The 24,309-nt window shown below is 41.2% G+C and overlaps 1 protein-coding gene across 7 annotated transcripts in view; it reads right to left on the bottom strand.

Moving 5' to 3' along the window:
* Positions 1 to 24,309, bottom strand: part of TRPM6 (transient receptor potential cation channel subfamily M member 6) — a 94,176-nt gene that overhangs the window by 54,595 nt on the left and 15,272 nt on the right. For 5 of the 7 annotated variants that reach the window (XR_013232548.1, XM_077344764.1, XM_077344767.1 and 2 more), the window contains exons 4-18: positions 23,480 to 23,654; positions 22,815 to 23,028; positions 21,940 to 22,064; positions 21,364 to 21,535; positions 20,145 to 20,319; positions 16,301 to 16,424; positions 15,139 to 15,211; positions 14,926 to 15,026; positions 14,612 to 14,746; positions 13,455 to 13,508; positions 12,428 to 12,568; positions 10,307 to 10,426; positions 6,379 to 6,659; positions 3,419 to 3,647; positions 193 to 348 (exon numbers count right to left, since the gene is read on the bottom strand). Coding sequence is in view for 5 of the 7 variants with exons in the window: in XM_077344764.1 (XP_077200879.1) it covers positions 193 to 348; positions 3,419 to 3,647; positions 6,379 to 6,659; positions 10,307 to 10,426; positions 12,428 to 12,568; positions 13,455 to 13,508; positions 14,612 to 14,746; positions 14,926 to 15,026; positions 15,139 to 15,211; positions 16,301 to 16,424; positions 20,145 to 20,319; positions 21,364 to 21,535; positions 21,940 to 22,064; positions 22,815 to 23,028; positions 23,480 to 23,654 (2,275 nt within the window). In the remaining 2 variants the exon portion in view is untranslated. Of the gene's footprint in view, positions 1 to 192; positions 349 to 3,418; positions 3,648 to 6,378; positions 6,660 to 10,306; positions 10,427 to 12,427; positions 12,569 to 13,454; positions 13,509 to 14,611; positions 14,747 to 14,925; positions 15,027 to 15,138; positions 15,212 to 16,300; positions 16,425 to 18,100; positions 18,203 to 20,144; positions 20,320 to 21,363; positions 21,536 to 21,939; positions 22,065 to 22,814; positions 23,029 to 23,479; positions 23,655 to 24,309 lie in introns of those variants that run through there. The other 2 variants (XR_013232549.1, XM_077344769.1) reach the window with 2 other exon arrangements.

Below are 24,309 nucleotides of genomic sequence, written 5' to 3'. Positions count from 1 at the left end.
GGAGGCTGGAAAAGCCTTCTCCTACTTGTTCCTGGCCATGGGTGTGGCCCGGGAGCCAAGGAGGTGGCAGCCTAAAAAGTTTGGGAACTACAACATTTTTAAACAAACTGTTCAGATTTTAAAAAACAAAATTAAATCCCTGGACGTAGCCACATTTAGTCAAATGAAATTTAAGTATAGCATCTTACTAACCAATGAGAGGTCTTCTTTTCCACTGGGAATGCTAGGATCACCATGGTACCATGTGAACTGATGGAAATCTTGTGACTGAGGTACATGAGACATTTCAGCCTTGCTTTTAAATTCCAGCATCAAAATAGTGGGAGGTAAAAGAATACTCAGAATCACCTTTGAAGAAAAAAGAATATTTTTTATTCAATCCTACAGTCTCAGCAAATGAACATACCAGCAAAATTTCCACTTATCCAGATCTCTTTTAATCTGCAACTATATTTGCTATATATTTTTGGTTAACCTGGAATCTGAGCATGTCAGCTAAAACAGCTTTAGGCCCATCCCTATAATTGTGAGGAAAATGCACCTACCACTCAATTCAACCACCACAAAACTTGGACAAAGATATTACTTCTGGCAAAGAAAAATAATTCCTAAATCTTTTCGGTCTAGTCTAACTTAACCGGAGTTGAACCAGTCAGGTTTTTTGTTCATCCAGCCTTGGAAAATGCTCCTTTTAAAAGTAGGCTTCAATCCTAATTGGCTTCTGTGCAAACAGGTTCCATGACTCCCACCTAGGGTTGTCAACTTTCAGGTGGGTAGGGTTTCCAGCTCTTGGTTGGTAAATGCCTGGAGATTTGGGAGTAGAGCCGGGGGGGGGGGCAGAATCTGGGGAGGGAGAGACTGCCTCAAAGTATAATACCATGAAGTCTGCCTTTCCAACCTGCCATTTTCTCCAAGGGAACTGATATCTGTATTCTGGAGATGCCATATCAGAAAACCCACAGGCAGCCCTACAGGTAGAACCCAGAGATTTCCTAAAATTACAACTGATTTTCAGATAATAGAAACCAGTTCCTCTGCAGAAAATAGCAGCACTGGAGGACATACTCTAACATTACATCCCTGCTAAGTTTCTTTCCCTGCTCAAACTCTGTCCTGTCTAGGCAGCATCCCAAAATCTCCAGGGATTTACTAAAACGTAACTGGCAACTCTATTCCCAGCATAGCCTTTTGGAGTGAGCAGGGGAGACCCCTACTTCCTTTTTTATCAGCAGGAAAACTAGATAGATCCACCCCTCACTCATGAACTTTTCTGATGCAGAGTCATATTTAGAACTGGTTCTGCATCCCTTACATTCATTTAATAATTTTTGGTGGATGGAAGGATTCAAAAAACATTTAATATTATTTCTACTTTTCCCAGCCTTCGGTCTGAGGAAGGGGGAGGGAGAATAAAACCAGTATAAACACAATTTAAAAAAATCCAGAAAACACCTAATTGGGATGCAACTCCTGGAAACAATTGCTTCTGAGTGGGGAATGATTTAAAATTCATTATCACAATGTGAGAACAAAACAGCAAAAAGCAATAGCCACTGTTGATTTGAAAGTTATTATGATTCAGTAATGCATCAGGAATTTTTAATCTGTTTGTTTTGGCACAAAGAGAATGTGAATGCTGCTGTGGGATAGCAGGGCAGAATTTTTAGAAATTCTTTACAGAAATGCAGGGTACTCTGCCTTCCCTACAATATTCTTAGAACACAATGATTTCCAAGAGACCAAGGAGGAGTATCTTGTAAGAAATCTTCACAAGGTACAATTTGTTTCTAGTGACTCATTCATTTCATTCCTCCCTGTATAACCTTTGCCCATTTGTTGTGATGAAAAATCTACATGAATTTTCTGTCATTTTATAACTACAGATATGGCCAAATACCAACTTAGAAATTCCAATACTCACATTTTAACGCAAGAACATGAAAAAACATGCCTGCGTATTGTTAGTTAACTGGCACCCTCCTTATCCACTGAACTCAACCCTGAAAGTTACATGCTACCTCAAGCTCAGTGCTCCTAGGTGTATTATACATCATGGAAAACTCACAAAAAGACTGCCAAAAATGACATCTTATTTTTCAATTCTTATCGTGGCACCATTTTCACAGTGGGAATCCATCTTGTTATTTTTTATTTTGCACTGCAAACGCTGGCCACCATCCCAGCAGTGTTTTATCAGCAAGGCTTCTGAAACTAGTTTTATGGTGACTTTTCTTGTGTTACAGCACTGAGAACGATCATTTTTTTTGATGCATACATGTCAGCATGTTTTTGATCTCCTCCCCTTTTCTGCTCAGTCTTTCATCTACCAATGGGAGCGTGAGTGCCTGCCACTAATACTCTGACTTTGTCAGTGATCACATGAACATGCCAGCTATGCTGGGAGTGGCAGTATAGAAATATAATTATATATTTTTTTTAATTGCCCTGGCAACAGAGCCGTATTGCTATGTAAATTAGTAGAAATTACTCTGTGGTATTTATGGCAGTTCCTCCTTCAATGAATGCTCCTGAGACTACAAAGGAAAGGAAGGCCTTTGCCTTAACTACGGGTGGCTCTCTAGTAGGCAGTTCAGAGCGAATTCCCCCAGAAATCAGTCCTTCGTAGCTTGATTTCCTCAGACCAAGGCTCTCTGTCTTAAAGATACTGGCTACAATTGAAATAGTAATTGAGGACAATGTTTGTTGGAATGTGAATGATGTTGCCTAGCAATGGAATTCCCTCCTCAAACTCTTATCCCCCTACTGTAGGTGCAGAAGGTGCATAATTGCTGGGGGGGGGGATGCATTATCAAAGCACATGCATAAATGGGAATGTTTTTAAAAAATGCTTTTTAAAAGGGCGATTTAAAAGGGTTGGCTAACTGCATTGAAAACTGATATGCACATAATAGGCCCTGATCTCCACCCACTAGCTAAACAGAATAGGAGAAGGAAACAAGAAATTTCTTCAAAATGAGCATTCCCAGCTGACTCCTGCCATGTCACAGTATCAACTGGGCAATAGCTGGTAGTGCTGGTAGTAATTTTGTCAGTATCATGATTGTTATAAGTGCTTCATTGTTTGAGGAACTGCCGCTGTTTATATCTTTGACCACTCATGCTACACCATACCCAGTGATGAATACATTACAAGGAGATCTAGACTGAAGTCACAGTAGATCTAGTCCATGCTACCCTGTCTGTAAAATCTCACTTCTGATTCTAATGGAGGGTTTTCCAATGCAATGACTCCCCTTCTTTCATGATGAACTTTTACTTCACAAATTTATTCTTAAATTGAAGCAGGAAGAACCCTTGATGTGTAGTACCACTTTGAGGTTACGATATAAACCAGCTCCTTATTGCCATCAACCTTAATATACTTGCTTTCTACAGGACTAAGGCATGGCTTAGTTACCTTAAGCCAGGAATGCTTCCTCATCTTCAGGCGTCCCATCCACATGTCAGTCAAGAGCATCTGTGTGCATGTGTGGGATACAAAAGGCAGTAAGCCTGCTGACACAGCCAGCTTCAGGCATGTTGAATTACTCCAGTTCTTCAGCTGATATGTCAGCAGCTTCATGGCCATCTGCTCATTCTGTTTGAATGCATTATCCAACACATCTAGAGCAAGCTGCCCAAACTCACTGTGAAAACAAAAATAAAACAGATAAAACATATTGCAGATTTTAGTCTAATGAAAGGTTAAAAATAACCATGACAGGTAACGTACTTTGGTCCAATATTAATATTTGGGTCCCTTTCTTACCTCTCTTAAGAATGACATAACATCTAGATATTACATCTCTCATCCACCCAATACATTGGGGCTGATAGGAGAGGTGGCCCCATGTTCTGGGGCCAGGACCAGGGAGGAAAGGGGAGATGGTGTGGATTTTTGGGTCACCATTTGTGGGTTATTAATTTTATCATTTTTATTAAATTGTCATTAGTTTTATATTTTAATGTATATTTTGAATTGTAAGTTGCCACGAGCTGGCCTTCAGCCAAGAGTAACAACTAATACATTGAAGAAATACATCATAAACAAATTCCATTAATTCCAATGGGCATTATCCTGAAGTAACAGGAGTAACTCCACATATGATATCACAATTCCCCTACTATACTGAAAATTGGCAAATTATTCTAAAGCAAGTGTTGTTAGCCTCCTTTTGTGAGGTGTATTTATGATTGCTTACAATGCCCGTGGCAGAATTCACATTGATTTTAGTAGTATGGCTACACTCGTATGGAACCTCATAAACATTCCCAAGCTTCTTCAGATACTGCTGCATTGAAATCTAGTTCAGCACATAAAAGAAATATGCGGACAGCAGACTTACTAGAACTCATAGAAGGAGTAAAGAGCTGTTAAAGGAGATGTTGCCAGCTGGAAAGCAAAACATCTTTAATCTCAGCTTTGGGGTTGGGTTTCTTCCACCTTGGATTACCAACTTGTTATACATCTCTAGTTTAGGCTAGAGAATTTTTAGCAACTATAAAAAAGCAAGATTCATTCCATCTTGGCTTTTTTGTCTATAGTTCAAGTCCTCAACTTCTATATGCACTTGAACATAACTGTGTTGTTTACAATGGAGCTGCTGTGTTTGTAGCTCATGCCAAATTTGGTTGATACAGTGATATCAAGTCTGAGGAGACCTGATATGTCAATATATAATGCTTGAGAGTGCCCCTTGCTGCTGGTAGACCTACAAGATGCAATCGTTCCAGTCACTAAATCCCTCACCTACAAGTCACAGAACTTCAGTTGATGAAGTCCATGACATATATGGTACTTCAAAAATTAGGACAATGAGGAAAATAATACCCCCCTAGAACTTCTATCTATCCGTCCACAGTGAAAACTGTAACCAAGCACAGTAAGTAAAAGGAAGGGAAAATATATACAAATTAGTTTTTTATAGGGATAAATCACTGAGGGTTGCTTGGTGAGTTTTGTGCACGCTGGAGAGAGTGCTAGATTAAAAAAAAATTGTGCTCACTACTGAAGGCAGCATGTTTATATAACTCTACGAAGATCATTTCAGGTGGGTAGCATATTATTCTGCCGTTGAACAGCAAAAGAGTGAAGAGCAGTAGCACAAGACCCACAAAATTACCAGGGCATAAGGTTCTGATGAAGGGAGGCTGGACTCCTACCAGCTTTTACCACAGCAATCCTTTATCTTAAAAAAATTAGGAAGGGCATTTATAAATAAAGTGGTTGTGGCTTTCTGTGTAACAGCCACAGCTATCTAGAGTACCTTAACAGAAAAAGTCATGTTTATTTTTATAGGATGTATACAAGATTTTAACTTTTGCTGAGTCCACAGCTTTTCATTAAATTATGCTCCCTTTTGAGAAGTGTTTAATTTAAGCTGAAATTGATATCTTGAACTGTGTTAAGAGTTTATTTCTAGGATTTTATTGTTTGATTACTGTTTTAATTTATTCTAATAATATTTTCTAATAATATATATAGAATAGTTTTTTACTCATTAAGCTGAAACCATGAAAAGCCACTTGTTAAGTTTCTATTTTGCCCTTACCTGAATGGCCCAGTCTAGCTTGATCTTTTCAGAAATCTATAGATATGCAGGGTCAGCCTTGGTTAGTTCTTGGCTGTGAGATCTCTAAGGAAGTTCAGGTTGCTACACAGAGGCAGGCATCTTGCCTTGAAAACTTTACGGGGCCACCATAAATTAGCTGCAACTTGGTGGTACCTTTCACAATCAAGTTTTCATTCCAGGACAGCCCAGTCACTTATTAATTTGAGGGGTTTTGAGACCAAGACGTATGAAGAAAGGTTGGGGGAGCTTGGTCTGTTTAACCTAGAGAGGAGACGACTGAGAGGGGATCTGATAACCACCTTCAATTATTTAAAAGGGTGCCATATGGAGGATGAAGCAGAATTGTTCTCTCTTGCCCCAGAGGGAAGACCAGAATGAATGGGATGAAATTAATTCAAAAGAAATTCCATCTAAATATCCGGAAGAAGTTCCTGACAATTAGAGAGGTTTCTCAGTGGAACAGGCTTCCTCAGGAGGTGCTGGGTTCTCCATCTTTGGAAATTTTTAAACAGAGGCTAGATAGCCATCTGACGGAGAGGCTGATTCTGTGAAGGCAAAGGGGTGGCAGGTTACAGTGGATGAGTGATAGGGTTGTGAGTGTCCTGCATAGTGCAGGGGGTTGGACTAGATGACCCATGAGGTCCCTTCCAACTCTATTATTCTATGATTCTATGATTCATAGAATAATATGAAGGGACTTCTTCCTTTTCTCCTAGCACATGCTATTACATGATCCTAGTTGGAGAAGAAAATGTCTATCCACTCTAAACATTGTAGATCTCTCAAGTAAAGGGAGAATGCCTACTTTGAATACTTCTTCAGCTCTTCTGATGTATCATCCTCCATGTTACTTTCTTTGGCTTCATGAGCCATGGCCCTGTAGAGTTTGCAAGCCACCACTGCCTTGACCATTGCTTCTTTTCCATGCTGCCAAAAGAACATGGCCATCTTCTGCCTTTTCATCAATACTGCCCAAACCAAGAGATCATTATATGGGTAAATAAAGCCAGCTGATTCCTGATCATCTGAGAAAGTAAATTCATCTTTCAGCTTCTTCCTAGATTTATGAAGAGCAGCTGATTTTTCCTGCAAGTTAACAAACATCTAGATTAGCTATTAATTATTTATCCACTTGTATTCTGCCCTTCCCTAGAGGGCTCAAGGCAGCTCACAACAGTTATAAATTACATACAATCAGAAAAATCATAAATTAAAAAAAACTTTAACATTAAAAGCAAATCTCAAAGTTTCAGACAAGCTGCGTCTTTTGAGGGAGAAGGGCACATAAAGTGCATTTATATCATTGGTGGTAAATGTTAACTTGTATGTTGGGTGTTTTAAGTAGGGATACCAGACTTTTGATGTTATTTCTTGGCCTCAGCCATAGGCCTAGTGGAAGAGCTCAAAACTGTTTAAGGCCCTGCAGGGCCCTGATCTCATTTGGCAAAGCATTCCACCAGGCCAGGACCAGGTCCAAAAAAAAACCTGGCCCTGGTTGAAGCCAGTTTGACCTCATTGGGGGCAGGGATCTTGAGCAGGTTTTGCTTGCTGGATCTTAAGTTTCTGGGGGGAGGGGTGTAATGGAGGAGGCTGTCTTGCAGATGCAAGGGTCCCTGACTGTTTAGGCCTTTAAAGGTGAGCATCAATACTTTGAATGTGATTCACTCCTCAATCTGGAGTCAGTGCAGGTAGAAGAGCACAGGTTGAATGTGTGTTCTCCATTGGGTCCCTGTGAGGACCCGTGCAGCTGTGTTCTGGACCAGTTGAAGTTTTTGGAGCAGCCTCAATGGTAGGCCAGTATAGAATGAGTTGCAAAAGTCTGGTCTAGAGATGACCGCTGAATAGATAGGATGGGTCGAATGTCGATAGGTAAGGTGCTAAATGCCATGCCTGGCAGAGATAGCAAAAAGCCAGGCAGGCAAGCTTTGTGACCTGGGTCTCCATAGACAAGGAGGAGTCCAGGATCAAAGTTGTTAATTGGATTCTGTCAAGAGCTAGGAATTGCATATGCTGACCCAGCCAACTTCAGCCAACTCTGCTTGAGCCAATCTGCCATGGTGTCCAAAAAACTGGCCAGCTGATTTTGTGGAGTAGATAGATGGCTGACCATCAGCAGATACAGTTGAGTGTCATCAGCATATTGGTGACAACCCAGCTCTAAACTCTTGACTAGCTGGGTAATGCTCTGGGCATGCAGATGTTAAACAATACTGGGGAAAGAACTCTCTGTGGACCTCACATACTGCTGGGAGCTTCTCTCCCATAATACTACCTACTTTCCCTGGTCCTGAAGAAAGGCTAGGTATTGGGAAAGTATCCCATGATCAACAGTGTCAAATGCCACTGTTAAGAACAGCAGCACCCACCCACTTAGATCTTTGGAGATCGTCATGAGGATGACCAGAACTATTTCTACATAATGGCCAGATTAGAAGCCAGATTGGAATGGGTCAAGAACCAATGTTTCTTTGAGGAAGCTTTGAAGTTGTAGTTGGTGTAGCTTGGTGTAGTAGTTAGGAGTGTGGACTTCTAATCTGGCGAGCAAGGTTTGATTCTGCACTCCCCACATGCAGTCAGATGAATGACCTTGGGCTCACCACAGCACTGATAAAGCTGTTCTGACCGACCAGGGATCTCTCAGTCTCACCTACCTCACAGGGTGACTGTTGTGGAGAGAGGAAAGGGATGGCAATTGTAAGCTGCTTTGAGACCCTTTTGGGTAGAAAAAAGCGGCATATAAGAACCAACTCTTCTTCTTGTTCTGTGACTGAATGCCCAAGTACATTACCCAGTGACAGCAAGTGCAAAACTGGGCAGTAGTTGTCCAAGTCAGATGAGTCCAGGGTTATTTTTCAAAAACCACTGCCTCCTTGAATATCACTGGGAAAGTCCCCAAAACTAGGGACTCATTGATAATCTCCCAGGGAGGCACCCAAATATCCTAACTGCTGGTTTTCATCAGACATGAGGGGGTCAAGGATTCATATGGTTAGCCAAACAACTGCCAGAGTCCAGTTCACATCAGTCAAGGAGAACATACTGAAGCAGTCCAAAGTAGGATTTTGGGATGGCCAAAGGGCTTCTATTTCACTTACTGCATCAAAGTCAGAGGAAAGGACATGGCAGAGCAACAGGATTTTCTCAGTTAAAAACAAAAGTTTCCTAATTAATATCCAGTCTTGAGATTTAGTATTCATGGTTATCAGGAACCAAATTGTTTCAAATAATTGTGCCACACATGAGCTAGCAGAGGCAATAGAGTTTGCAAAATATTCCCTTTTTGTGACCCTTACAACTACCTCATAAGCATTTAATAAGGTGTTTCTGAAGCCTCATCATGAGTTTTCTACCAAACTTGCTCTAGCCGTCTTAGTTCCTGTTTCTTCTCATGCAGCTCCAGTGTATACCATGGAGCTGGCTTAGGACAGGAATAGGGAGGGCATTGGGGAGCAGTCTTGGCAATGGCTGCAGAAAGCTGGCTATGCAAATCTTCTATTAGCTTATCAACCAAGTTGCCAGGGGGTATTGGATCCCACAGGGCCTTCAGGGAACCACTTGGAACCATTAGTCTCTTTGGGTGAGCATAAATCTGCTCCCTGCCTAAACAAAGAGGGAGTGGGATGCTGATTCAAGCAAAATGGCAAAATAGTATAACTTTGGCCCTCTTATAGATTGTACCAGACCAATATGTATTCTCACCTCAAAGATTAAATTCAGGGTGTGACCAGCTTGGTGTGTGGGACAAATTACAAATTAGGATAATTCTAGTGTTGCCATGGCTGATACTCGGTCCAAATTCTGTATGGATCCAGACTTCTCTGCTTGGATACTGAAATTCCCCAAGGCCATCAGCCTGCAGTTCTGCAAGGCCCACCCAGTCATCAGCTCCAGAAAACTTGGTAGGGTTTCTGCTGGGGTGTTAGGCAGAAGTACACCAGACAGATGGCCAAATCCACCACTCCATCCCACACCAGGCTCACATATTTGATATCTGGGGCAGGGAGCACCCTAAAGGAAAAAGTCCCCCAGATCAGTATCACACCCCAACACAGCCTTTTGTCCGGGATTGGTGGAGGACCAAGAAACTGGGTGGGGTTAGTTCTTCAGCACAAGTAGGAACCATGTCACTTGCCACTGGGGGAAAAAGGTAGCAAGATACTTTACTCATTAAGACCTTAGCAAACTAACCCTGAGGAAGAATAGGTGTGCTTTTAAGAGTAAACAAGTCTGAGCTACAGTTCTAAAGATCTCTGTAGTCCCTTTGCTGCCTATTCACAGTTAGATTTTGAAGAACTAAAAGAATTCACTGTTGGGGGTTTCAAAGGGATTTTTTCTTCTTTCCTACTTGTTTTCTTTATTTTGCTTTTACTCTGCTTCCTTTCTTTTTTGTTTGTCATTACTTTAAAATATGTTTTTTTAAGCTGGTGGACTAAGAGAATCTTCAGGAGTCTGTTTCTTCTTCAGAAGCTGTGACAAGTCTAAGAGATGAGTGATGGTCTCATTTTCTGGACCTTACTATCAGAAAGGCTGCCTACTTAGAAAGGATATCCTCCAAGCAGATACTGAATCACTGCCTGCCAGTGACATAGAAGGAGCCAGCTATACTTTTCAGGCTTTCTCTGATTAAGTTGCAACCTATATTTGAAGAAACCATCAGATCTGCCTCTCACAAATGCATAAATTAACTGAATGCTTTCCTAAGAAATTCATGTATAAGCAAAGAATCACAATACTTTGTATTTGTAAGGCTGTGCTGTTCTGATAAACTGGGAATGCAAGGTATTTTCAGCAGATCCATTTCTGCTTCCCATACGGTGAAGGGAAAGGTTCGGTGGCAAGCCTGAGACAATTCTCTGGTTCCAAAAAGGTACCATGAAACAAAGAGAAAAAGACAAATCAAAGAGTTGGATTACATCTTCATGGTTATGACAGTACTCACCACAAAAGTCTACATTCAGATAAACATTTGTCATTGTTACATGAAAAGGAATAATTTTTCCCTAACAAAATATTCACCTTCATTTTCCTCTTTGTTATTCCTTAAGTCACAGAATATTCACACCTGCTTGGTGGCATTTTTAATAGCTACAGTTGACACCAATATTAAGTTTAGCAACCAAGTACTTTAGTTCCATTCTCTTTTTCACAGCTGCTTTTTGCTTTCTTCCATACTGGTGAGAAAGCAGAGGTGATTTCTGTATTTGCCTGCTTTTTTCGTGAGTATGGAGTATTCTGGCTCTGAAAAGGACAATTACCCCACTATTTTCTTCCAAAATAAAATTATATCTTTGGGGCTTCAGAACTGTGTATTCATTTCAAAATGAGTGAAAAACTGAACTGGAAATTTCCCATTTGTTTTCATTCATTTTGCAACAACAGCAAATAGGAATTAAAATTCATTCAAATTCAACATATTTTCATTTCTATTGGTTTCAATAGGAAGCATTTCCAGCAGTAACTTCTTTGTCATTCATCTAATTTGGATGAAATTCTCAAAGATGGTACACAATTCCAAATTTTCAAAGAAATTGTAGAAGTGATCCTAGTTTCATAAGCAATTAAAATGAAACATGGTGATTTCTTTAATGGCAACTTTAGCAAAAAAAATTATTTATTAATAAAGATATGCAACTACCAGGAAATTTAGGAAGATGTAATCATGAAACATTCAATCAGTCATCAAAGGATGCAGAAAGTAACCACTGATACAACAAAGTAAGCAGGAAATATTTAGTTATTAAAAGAAATATTTTTAAATATCTGGTCCAAGAGAGAGAGCCAGGGGACATCAAAATATATGTAATCAATATATGGAAAATATTTGCCTGGGACCCTTCTTCATATTTACTTGAAATCTGACAGGCAGGAAGAAAATTATAAGAGTTAAAAATTATCCAAATTGGATGAAAAATGAAAGTACAGCTACAAATGTGCTTCCCAATGAAACCGGTGGAAAATTAACACATATAGAATTTAATACAAACACAGGTGAAATAAAAATGCAGTTTTAGAAACAAACCAGATAAAAATGTGCACCCCTATCCTCCAGTAGTAATTTAATACACTTTTGCTAGTCAACCAAAATCTGACAGGGGTAGAAACACGTTGAACAATATGGTAGAGGAAAACCGCACTCCTAATTTTGGGTGAGAAATGACACCAGTTAAATGGTCTCCTGTTTAATGTTGAAGGGTCAGTACACAAACTCCCTTCATAGTCACCTTATCTAACACAAGGAAAATGCTTGTGGCCATGCAGATAGCAAGACTAAATTTATTTATGGACTTCATCAGATACAGACCACATTGCATTAGATAAAATGGACTCTGACTTGTGAAAGCTTTCTTTAATATACCTATTAGCCTTTAAGGTACAAAATGGCTTTTTGGAGTTTTGGTATAACAGAACAATATTATTACTATTGCTACTGCTATTACTATTATTATTACATTTATTCCCTGCCACTCCTGTAGACCAGCTTGAGGTGGGTGACAATGGTCTATTGATAAAAAAACCCAAATAAAAAACCCATTAAAACAGGACACAACAATAATACAATACAAATGAAAACAGAACATGGAGGTAATAGCACACAACACCCATCTCCCTAGAATATCTAATAGCAGGGGTTGGAGGAGGACCATCGATGTCACATTAGCCCATGGTGCATCTAGCACTAGCACTGGCACTGAGAGGCCCAAATCAATCTTCCTCACCGCCCTGGCCTCAACCGTAGACCTGACCATAGACCTAACATAAACCTAGTCTACAAATAGTTATAATCTATTGATGCTGGGACACAGTATTTGAACAACATTCTGTGGGTTATTACCGGTAGAAATGATTGAGTTTACCTTATGTTTCTGGTAAAGGCTATTGTACAGAACTCTGAAATGTTTATTTGTGTAGCTGCTTTGATAAGCTCCCGCAATCAAATATTCTATTACCAGACCGATATCTATTAGTGATATTTTATAGTCTGCAGGAAGAGTACTCTGTAACAAAAATATTTCAAATGTTACATAGCATTTTTATAGTTAACATTTCATATTCATTATATCAGTAATCGTTTTAATATTCCTATAAGGGAGCTTAGTAGTATTTATTCTCCCTATTGCAGATGAGGGTTTGAGGTAAGGAGCAGTTACTTTCCAACTCTACACTCCACCAGCTACACTGATAAGCATATTATTAGGTAGTTATTGGTAGTTATAAAGGCTGATACTATACTGGACCATAACAATAGTACGATCAGAATGAAATGTCCCTGACTTCTTTCTCCAACTGCCACCCAATGATACCCCCCTGAAAAGCTAATCCTGATAGGAGACCACAAGGAACAGCAGGAGAAACCAATTAGATAGAAGTCTGCAGCAGGTGAAACATTAGCAACAATCACATATAGACACATACCCTTCATTTAGCAGGAAAATTACTCTGAAGATTTTCACTTTCCTGTTCTAAACCAGATGTTTTTCGTTGATGACCTGATTTTGAGTAAAGCAATATATGGATCGGAGTTTCATATAGCAAATTTCCTTCAATTAATAAGACATCTGAAGTGCTATAGTCATTTCAAGCAGTGCTGCTTCTCCCGCATCCTGGTTGTTCTTTTTCACCACACAAACTTCCTTGGGTTTTTTGGGGGGTGGGGGGAATGTTTTATGTTGAGTGCTATGGCACTAAATCAAAATAATACTTCAGTGCTACAATGGCACCATTGAGATGCCTTGTCTCCATTGTGAACGGAGAATCGGAAGGAAAAAATTAACTTTTGGGGTATTATTAAAATTAAATTAAATATTAAGGGGTCAGAAAAAGAACTCTAAAAGAGTCCTCAATGTGCCTCCCTTGTTCTAAATTCTTTGAGATTCAAGTTACCTGTTTCACATCACAGATAAGATGATACAGAAGTTGATTTGTTGGCCCTTGTTTCTGAAATATTAACAGAAAAGAAGAATGTAATCAGTATGTACATAAAAGAAAGAAGAAATCATTTGCCTGTTCATCCACTTTATATAAACCATCCACAATATGCAGGTATGCAGGAGGATCCTTGCATAATCTTGGAGTGCATCTGCCATACCAGGCACACACCAATTTTATGTCCAGATTCCAGCTAGTTTTGTGTGTCCAAGGAGGCTGCAGCTTTGTGTGTCTTGCAATGCCACCCAGACACACAGTTATATAGCAAAAGACTTTGATATCATAAAATCCTTTTAGACCATTTGTACAGTTCAAGTAATCCAAAACAATGGCTGTTATGTGTGCAAGTTCAATAAGTTCCCTCCCAAATCAATGATGGATGATGTTCTCAATCACCTGAACTTTACAAGTGCAAAACCTACAAGTAATATATCTAGGGAAACCAGCAATCACTGCTAGTTGGTCTGGTCAGTTCCAATAAAAGCATATTAAGTTGTTTTCTATCTAATGCTGAGGAATGTGATATTCAAGAATGCAAAATTTTGCCTTAGTTGCACAGCAATTGAGAGTAAAATGTGCTGCAATAAATGTTGTTAATGATAAAGTATGCATATATATAAAGGTTTGTTTCTGTGTTGAGGGCATATATGTATTGTCTTTGACTTGATTTGTCTGAAATACGAGCTAACAATGCAATCCTGAAACAGGAGGGACGGACCAGAACCAATGGGATGAAATTAATTCAAAAGAAATTCTGTCTAAACATCCGGAAGAAGTTCCTGGCAGTTAGAGCAGTTTCTCAGGCTTCCTTGGGAGGTGGTGAGTTCTCAATCTTTGGAAATTTTTAACAGAGGCTGGATAGCCATCTGATGGAGAAGCTGATTCTATGAAGGCTCAAGGGGCTGGTAGGTTACTCTATTATTCTATGATTCTAGGTCTATTCAAAATCTACTGAACTCTACTGAATGGAGATTACTCCCAGAGCAATATTTTTAGGACTTCACTGTTTGAAAGAAATGGATATAAACTTTATTTTCCACTGGAAGCATTACTGAACTTGAACAGAGTAAGTGAATATTAAGTTGAATGTGCTTGAAATTCTAGGCACTCACAGTATTGTACAGTTCTTCCAATCGGGATATAGTAAGAAAACGGTGAAGATTTACTCCATGTTCTATTAACAACTTCACAAATTCCACACGGTCCATTACCAAAGCATTCAGCATTGCCTGCTCAAGGGAGCCAACCTTCAAAAAATGGTAAAAGAAAAAAGCATGTTATTTATTATTTTGGTATTTACTGGAAGATATTATTTGCATCTCATGGCTGGTAGCTAACCACCAAGATGCCCCTTATACAAGTAAAGAGATAAAGCAGAACTATGAACACCGATATACAAAGAATAGCAAATAAATGTCACCATTACCTTCCAGTGCTGACCATAGACCAATATATGCTTTTTTGCAACATCCAGTCTGTTCCAGACCAGTGCCAGATTGAGCTGATCTGGAGCAGACATTCTGGTCCCTTTAAACAAGAAAATATTCTATAAGACTTTTATGCACATTTTTTCACACCTGCTTCAAAAGAAATACAATATGCTTTAGGCAAAAAGACAGAAGAGATTATACACAAGTACCTTTTAAAAGTGCAGTTAAGATGGCCAAATCAGTGTCCTGATGCTCTTCTGATTCTGCGTCAAATACAGTTATCTGTCAGAACAGTAAATCTAATCACTGACAGAAAAGAGGAAAACACTTTTTCAAGAATGCTATGGGACCATTCAAGAGGACTGTGAAGAAAACCTGGTTAAAATTACTGTAGAGCTTAAACAGCTGGTACACCTAGGAAAGTTCTACATTTACCACTTCCTCTTGGTAAGTAATAGAAGGCTGGTTTAATCCTGGGCACTCTAAATTCACGTCACCCCATGGTTTCTTCTCTATTAATTTAAACTATTTATATCCTGCATTCTCAATAAAGGTATTTCTGAGGTAGAAACACCCTTTACCCATTTTGGTGGTTTATAACATAACACTGAACTTCTTTCCTATATCTACCAATCCAGTCATGAGCAGTGTCAGCACACCAACAATGTCCATACTGCTGTCCCTACACTGTGTACCATGAGAATACCACACTGGGTAATAAAGCTCAGACATAATTCTCTATACACAGGGAAAGTCTCTTCTACAATCAAATCCATTTCATGTTTTATTACAGTTCCAAGGTACATGATCTGTAGGGCCTCCAGACCAGATTTTAGTTACATACAGGCAAGCTGCTATGTAGGCTTTTAAAGGTCTTGGATTCCTTTCTTGTGCATTGTAAATAAAGGCATATTCTGTTTACTTAAAACCACCATTGGCCACCTGAGTGACTGCAGCATTTCAGAGTAAGCATATTTTTTAATCAGTCCTGAAATAAGTTTGGTCAAATCTGAAGAGTCAGCAAAGTACAAAGGAGTACTTCTGTATCCTCCGATTTTATCGTACCTTTTCAGAAAAGGTTAATCAGACTGAAAGTCTCCTGTACGTTAAGCAGTGTGGGAAACAGTTGATTTTTGAGTGCATTTCTATGCAAAATGTCCTCAGTGATCTTCAGACATGCAGTCGTCACACTGCTATCAAAAGGGCTGAGCAGAGGTAATTACTTATAAACTTTGTTCTATAATCATGATACTAAAGACAACTGCAATGCAACAACATCAGTACCTATGCAAATAAGCACAAAAGGAAAAAATCAATAGCCTAACAGGAACAAGTTTAATTAAAAGAAGCCTAAGAGTTTATCATACTTACAGAATCCCTGTGTTCCATGCACTCCATTAAAATTTTAAGTAGGTGATGGGACTGCTTTTGCCCAAAACTGAAGGTGTTCTGAATCATTAATAATATTTCTTCCTTAAAATGAGAGGTCAGATCCCTGAGAGAGAAACATATGGCCAAAGATCAACATAGGTTCCTCTAATAATTAAACTAAATATTTTAAACAAAGGTAGCTAAACAAAGTAGCAGCAAACATTGTACTGATTCTCCGACCCCATTTGTCCACTGAAATAAGCAACATCAAAGCTTGTACACAAAAGGATAACACATATTGTCAGATGACTATTAAAGATGTTCAGATATCATTAAAATTGAAGAGTCTACATGTAGAGGTTGTAGGAATATAGTCTATTTGATTGACACTCAACAATGATTGGCCACCAGACTAATACAAGGCAGAGCCCAGAGAAACATGACTAAAAATTATGCCCCCTTTCCCTGACTCACTTGCTATGGTTGACATATACATCATGACGTGCAAAATTAGATATCAACATGCTTCCTTTCCTAGCATGGGGAGGAGGATTATCTTTGCAAGAAAATTGTGTGCTGGGCAGCCTGTGTGTGTCACTGGCAGTTTCTTGGTCCTTCTGAACTTGTCCATGAAGGAATGTTTTAAAAGGATCTCTTTAGGCACAAAATGTGCACAGTGGAATGACCAGTCATATTGTTTTTGGCAAAGACTAAACACTGTTACACAATGAATTATAGTGGGCTTTACTGGAATAACAATTCTAAATAATCTTTAACCGTTCCTGCGGTTAAATAAAAGGGTAAGGCCACCTGGGGAGGAGTTAGGGCGGGCCCTGTCCAGGATAAAAACTCAGAGGGCCCAATCAGGAGCCGCAAAGCTCCAAGTGTCCATCCAGGGCCAAGCAGCCCATGGGGAGGCGCGCAAAGCGCCTTCCTATTGGCCCCTCACCAGGACAGACCAAAATTCCATTCACCCAGCCCAGTCTGGCTGCCAGTCTGCTCCTGACCACCGCAGGGAGAGGAGGTCAGCAGGGCTGCCAAGGGGGGTGAGAAAGCAGGCTGTGCCAGCCCCTTTTGCCCCAAGGCTGTCCCAACTCTCATGTCCAACTGTAAATTGCCTCAGAACCCTGACAAAGCTGGCAGGAGGCTGCAGAGTGCTCCCCCCCCTTTCAGGCCTGCTGCAAAGGAGCCTCTGACAGGCCCTGACTGAGGGGAGGAGGCCTTTCCAAGAGCAACACAGGGGAGCCTGAGGGCCTTCCTTTCCCCTTCTGCCAAACAGTTGCCTGACAGGGAGGCCACAGAAAAGCCCCTCCTCACTTAAAATACTGCTCTGCCCGGAGGTTAGACATAGCCAAGCCATGTGTCTTTCTTCTTTGCAACTCTCTGCAGATTTGAGGCCACTGCACAGCGTTATTCTGCAGCAGAAACTGGCTCTTTTGTCTCCTATTTCATCTGCACAACAACCCTGTGCAGTAGGCCTCAAGTATTTCAATTCAACAACAACCTGTGTGGGAAGCCTTAAATGTTTCTTCTCTACCACAACCCTGTCCAAAGTAGCCCTTTCTGCCTGGGGAGCTGATCTTTATACTCTGCAGGTGAGCTGTAATTCCAGGAGCTCTCCAGGCCACACCTGTAGGTTGGCTACTCCTGGGTTGGAAATATTCCTGGAGGTTTGGAGGTGGGACTTCAAAATCATGCAATGCCTCAGAGTCCAGCCTTCAAATGAGCCTTTTTGCCTGCAGTTGGTAGGGAGTGGTACAGGAGTGTCCCTCCTGGCCTATGGGTTATGGCCAGCCCTTACCAGCAACTGTTTGTATTCTGGGGCGCAGACAGGCAGACCAGCATCAGTCCTGTGAGTCTGGAAAGTGCAGGACGATCTAAATAAATATTTACAGCCTGAAACTATAAATAGAGAACAAGTAAATGCCCCCCTTGGCAGACACATAGTAACTGAAATGACTTATTGGCCTGGCAAATAACCTTGGCCTGGCAAATTAAAAAAAACAGTATAAAAACCATACTAAGGTCAAGACTGCTGTGCACAGAGTCTTCCTCTTAGGTTTGCCAGCTTCCCTGTGAGGCTCGCTACCCCACCTCCCTCATGTGGAGTCTGCTATGGGGAGAGAAAGGGAAGACGATTGGAAAATGCTTTGAAACACCTGAGGCCTGCTGGGTCACTGCGGCCTATTCCCGGTTCTCTCAGATCTCTCACAACCCCACATACCTCACAGGTTGACTATTGTGGATAGACGAATGGAAAAGGTGTTTGTAAACCGCTTTGAGACTCCTTTGGATAGTAAGCAATAGGGTACAAAAATCCGTTCTTCTAAGGAGCAACCATGAAAGACACATGTGGGCAGATAACATTTTACCAACAGTGAAAACATGGGAGACAGAAGGAACAGGGTGGACCCCTGTGTACTGTGACTGCCCCATGTGTATTAGGGCAGAGGGGCATTTTGGTTAATGTGGCCTAATTCACACAAGAAGGGAAATGATGCAGAACTGGGAGTAATTGGTTGCCATGTAATCTTCCCCTAAGAAGAGTCTCCAGTCTGATTTTCCCTTCACATATCTGAGGACATGGCTCTGGAAAGCTCATCTGTAACCACTATGCCAAAATTCCCAAAGGTCAGTCCTCTCCCACACTCAACGAACATTCCACACCACAGGTTCTTGACACCCATATCTCCACACCCATGCCCTCATTTGCCACCACGCCACCACAACTTCCCACACAACACACACATTCAACCCCATGCCCTTTCAGACTGGACAACTCCTCCCCTTCCTCTTCCCACTGCCAAGCTCTAGCGCCTGTTGTATTCTCGGAGACAAAGGGCAGTAATGTATCAGTACTTCACAACAGGATTCAGGATTCAGGAAGGATTACTGGAAATGGTAGCAATGTCATGGTGAATCCATGGAGTGGAAGGTGGCAGTGGAAGATGACATGGGATTCCTGAGATTGAGCATCCTACAAAATGCTAATATTGTATCATCCCATTCTCAATCTGAACACAGACCTCATTTCACCTTCAGTTGCTTGATGTAGTGGTTAGGAGCATCAGCATCTAACCTCGTGAGCTGGGTTTGATTTCCCACTCTTCCCTATGCAACCAGCTGGGTGGCCTTGGGCTCATCACAGCCCTGATAGTGCTACACTCACAGTGAAGTAGCATCAGGGCTTTCTCAGTCCTTATCTACCTCACAGGATGCCTGTTGTGGGGAGAGGAAGGGAAGGTAATTGTAAACCGCTTTGAGACTCCTGGTAGAAAAAAGCAGGATATAAAAACCAACTCTTTTTCTTCATCTAGGGATAAGGTTGACAGGTCTGAGTTGAGAAATACTTGGAGATTTGGGGGTTAGAGTCTGAGGATGGGAAAGGGAAGGACTTCAGTGAAGTACAATGAAACAGAGTCCATATTCCAAAACTGCCCTTCAGGTAAACAGATTTCTGTCATCTGGAGATCAGTTGTAATCCCAGGAGATCTACGGCAACCACCTGGAGACTGGTAACTTTCTCTAGGGAACAGAATCACAACAATCAGAGTCTCCCAGGTTTCCCATGCACATGTTTGCATACATGGGAACTGTGAAGCCCTTCTGCAAGGCATATTGGGGAAGTACTATAAAGCAGCATAGCATAAAATAGCCTGCAGAAAGCGATAGACAAATAAAAGTTTGAAAGCTGACATCTCCTTTCCCAGCTAAAAACTTACTATATTTAAAGAAATACCTTTTTAATGACAGATCGCTTGGCTACAGCACCACTTAATCTGTGTTACTTTTTTCAATACCAGAAGGCATTTTGTTGCAAATGCTGGCACTTGGAAGTACTCACGTCATGTCAGCTGCATGCTTGTGCATGAAAGCAATGAGGTCAGCAGCTCTACCAGTTCCCTCACACACTACTACAGGGACCACAGGTTGTTCCTTCAGATACTCCCATATGGCCAGGATCTCATTTGGACCACCTTCCACCAGTAGCCCAACTAAGGGCACTCCTTGTCCCATTCCTATTTCAAAACAAGCAGAGACAGTTACCAGCAATACAGAGCATATTTCCTAAAATTCATACCACTCTTTACTGTTGCCTCCATCAAGGGGCAAGTTAAGAGAAAAAAATCTGTGCTAAGTCTTTTTCCAATAAGAAAAAACAGAATACTCCTAGAACTGGCAACAAAAATCAAATACTGTTAATGAAAACATTTATATAAAATGCTAGCTAAAATAGCAATCAAGAAATAGTGGCACTGACCTTATGTAGAAAAAATGCAAGGGGTCATATGGAGAAGACAGGTCATGCCTGCTAACCTCCCCTATGATTTCCATGTGTTCATCATAATTTCTGAACACAGGCAAAATGCATGTAAGCTTTGGAGATGGATAAAGGTTAGAGGCATATGGCTCTAGATGTGTATGCTCTGTTCAAAAGTTATATGAATACACCAGTCGAGGGCAGGACCAGCAAGTGCAATTCTGATCTTCCCATCACACCCTGACTATGAATAGGAAAGATTTTCTCATATGGATATGCAACAAGTAAATATGCGTGTCATGAAGATCTTCACTAAGGCTTTCTTTAAATTAATAGAAGTAAGCCAAAGTAGGCTTAGAACACATCCAGCCTAATTTTTTTTAAAGATTAAAAAACAAAAATGTCAGGCTTAAGGTTTTGGTAATCACCTTCATGGCCATATGTGGTCTTGGCCCTACATACCTGAGGGGCCACCTCTACCCCAAGGTCACCGAGCTGGCTGGCTTTATGTGCAGGAGTGGGGAATCAGACCTGGTCCTCCAGATTAGAGACCACCACTCTTAACCACTACACCAAGCTGGCTCTCTTGCAGAGTGTGTGGCTGAAATGCTGGAAAGCTCTGCACTGCAGACTTAAAGAGTGCCCCATTCACTGATCTGCTATATGAAACACAACTGTCATGCAGAGGATGTTCCCTCCAGTTTCTTATTAAAATTAATGTTTGGAAACAACAAACATAATTTCTTAGAGAAGTATTGATGAGGTTAATCAATGGGATTCATGAAAAAGAAGGCTTGCTTACTAGTATGGATTTTCTGAAGTGAAAGATATTTCTCCAGATTCCTCCTGAGTTTCATCTCATTGCCGTACTTGCCCACTGTCCCATCATCAGCCAGTATGAAATGCGAATGCATGCTATTGAGGGTGCTCAGCTTACTGAGTGGGTTGCTCAAGGTCTGATACAGGCAGACAACCTAAAGAGAATTAAAAGCAAAAGTGGCCCTTCCAAAACGAAAACAAACCATCACTCTGGCACTGTCATCAGAATGGCTTTACATAAGGAATGAAGAAAATAGGGACCTCTCCCACAGAGAGCACAATACACTGGGCATGCACTTACTCTGAGTCATACAGTCACAATGTTCTCTGATTTATGGTAGTGCTTTTGCACTCAGTAGAACTTCTATATAACAAGAAGTATAACTGAAACAGAAATTTTATTGGCTGGAGGGGGAGGGAAACCTTCTAATATACACTTTCATGCACAGGCAGAGAACTTCTTGCCTCCATGAAAATGTGTCCCATACAAACTGAATGGTATATCGGGGTGAAGGACTTTTCAAAAAAGAAACATAACAAAGAGCATTAATCAACTCACATTTTTCCCAATGAGGTCCTTTTGGTTCTCAATGATACCCCAGGGAGGGATTCCCACAGCCGAAATTTTTCTTAAATGCTGAGAAGCATGAACTTTCAATGCATCACCCACATGCTTGGACACACCTAAACAAAGTATTATTATAACATAACTGTTATTTTCCCGTGGCATCTTATTCCAAAAGAGAAAATACACATTACAAAGTCCTCATGTTCTTCACATGTCCAGTCAACAGAGATGGTCTCAGAGATCCTTGTTCAGAACAAGATGCCCAGGCATGCATGTGTCCCATCTGGTTTAGGACCATGGCACATCTACACCTTCCTCTGCGTGGTTTTCCCAGCCCTAAATAGCCCTTTGTAGCCGCTATACTTCACTGGACAAACTGCATGAAATGGGAGTATTGCATTCACTTCCCATTAATTGGTGAACTTTTCCTCTGTCAAGTGCCATTTATTACTGGAAGTAAGCTTAGCTGAGAAAATCACTTGAAAGGAGAACATGATAGCAGGAATGTAGAAACAGTTCACGTCTTCTCACCAAACTCTTGTTTTGATATCAAATCTGGACTCTCCCCCTGCTTTTCACTTGATTAGAGCAGAAATCTTCCACTGGCTCTGTGGAATCACCGTTACTTATACAAAGAGATTCATTACAGGTAGCTGCATGATGGCAGTATCCTCTAATCAGAATATTTTTGTACGTGTACATCTAGAAGGTGTGTGCACACACTGAACATCCACAGTGATTAAGAGATAGAAAGGTCAAGTGGCCTTTCATGTTTGTAAATATAATAACTAACATGCACTGTCAACATGTAACATGCTGCTCACCGTATATGGAATGAAAAGATAGTAGATTAAAATATACTATACCAGTATTAATGCCTTCCGTTAGAATCCATGCCCCTGTAGTCTCAGCAGCTTTGACCAAACCTTTGCTGAAAAGCTGCTTAAGCTTAGATGGAAGCTTGAAGTTTTGGTTACCTCCATGAACAGAAATTACCAGTTTTGGCAGTTCCATCTGCCATTCTTTCACCATCAGTTGCAGCAACTGATCCAACTTTGTGTCATAAGAAGTTCTGATATACTGAAAAAAATACAGCTGCATTTTTTTAGAACATTCATGGAATGGGGAGCATATATCTGTACTTTCCTAGGGGAATAACACAGCATTTTCCTTCTATGAACTCTCTTCAGTTTGCAACTAGTTTTAATAAGTCCTGTAATAAATTTCTTTACATGTATACAAAAGTATCATGTTTGCATTCCGAACATTACTGTCTGTAGCAGTTTCCTTCAAAATTTTCCACTTGTGTAAAATTACATGTTTTCAAAGTCCCTGGTTATAATAACTACTTAACTATACATGACAGAAGTAAATCATCAATGGCAAAGTGAGATGATATGAATTAGAAGGAATACTCAATCTATAGTGCTTGATCAGTCTCACATATACATGTGTTCTCCTGATGCCGTTGTTACTGAACTGGTCAAGTTAGGCAATAACTGTTATAACCCTACATAAAATGTACACAAACCTTGGCATGGTAGGTATGATCTCCATCTTGGAAATTGATAGTACCGAAGGTATCAGTTGGACTTGCCTCGGTGTGCTTTTGAACAGACCATTCCTCTTTCTCCTTCACAGACTGACGGGCAAGCCAACTATAATCTATTCCTGGATGGTCTCCAATCAGCCGTCCACAGCAACATCTCAAATAAAACAGATGACTACTCGGTAATAAAGGGGATCCATCAAATAAATGCTGTACATCTGGGAACACTGAGCAGGTCACATTGATATACTGAATTATAATGTTACTATATTTCAAGCCCATTTTATACTGTCATAAAATGGGCGCTAGACAGCTCCCCCCAAGAACGGAGAACGACGTTCTCTCGCCCTCCGAAGCGCCCTCGCTGCAGCGAGGGGGCTCCGGAGGGCGAGAAAAGGCCGGCTCCCGCCCCCCCCACCCTCCCCAAACGGCGAACGGCGTTCTCTCCGCCTCCGGAGCGCCCTCACTGCAGCGAGGGCGCTCCGGAGGCCGAGAGAAGGCCGGCTCCCACCACCCCCACCCTCCCCAAACGGCGAACGGCCCCCGAAGCTCTCCCCAGCCTTCTCTCGGCCGGCGGAGTGGCTTCGCGGCGTCATAGACGCCGCGAAGCCACTCCGCCGGCCGAGAGAAGGCTGCCAGGCCCACCCGCCCCCCAAGGCTCTCCCAAGCCTTCTCTCGGCCGGCGGAGCAGCCCCGTGGCGTCTACGACGCCGCGAGGCCGCTCCAACGGCCGGGAGAAGGCGGCACGGGCGACCGCTCACCTGTGGCTGTGCGGGTGAAGCAGGGAATGGGGAGCCGCGCTTTGCGCGGCT

This window comes from Paroedura picta, chromosome 7 (assembly GCF_049243985.1).
Source record: "Paroedura picta isolate Pp20150507F chromosome 7, Ppicta_v3.0, whole genome shotgun sequence".
Lineage (NCBI taxonomy): Eukaryota > Metazoa > Chordata > Lepidosauria > Squamata > Gekkonidae > Paroedura > Paroedura picta.
This window is presented reverse-complemented; position numbering and strand designations above follow the sequence as displayed.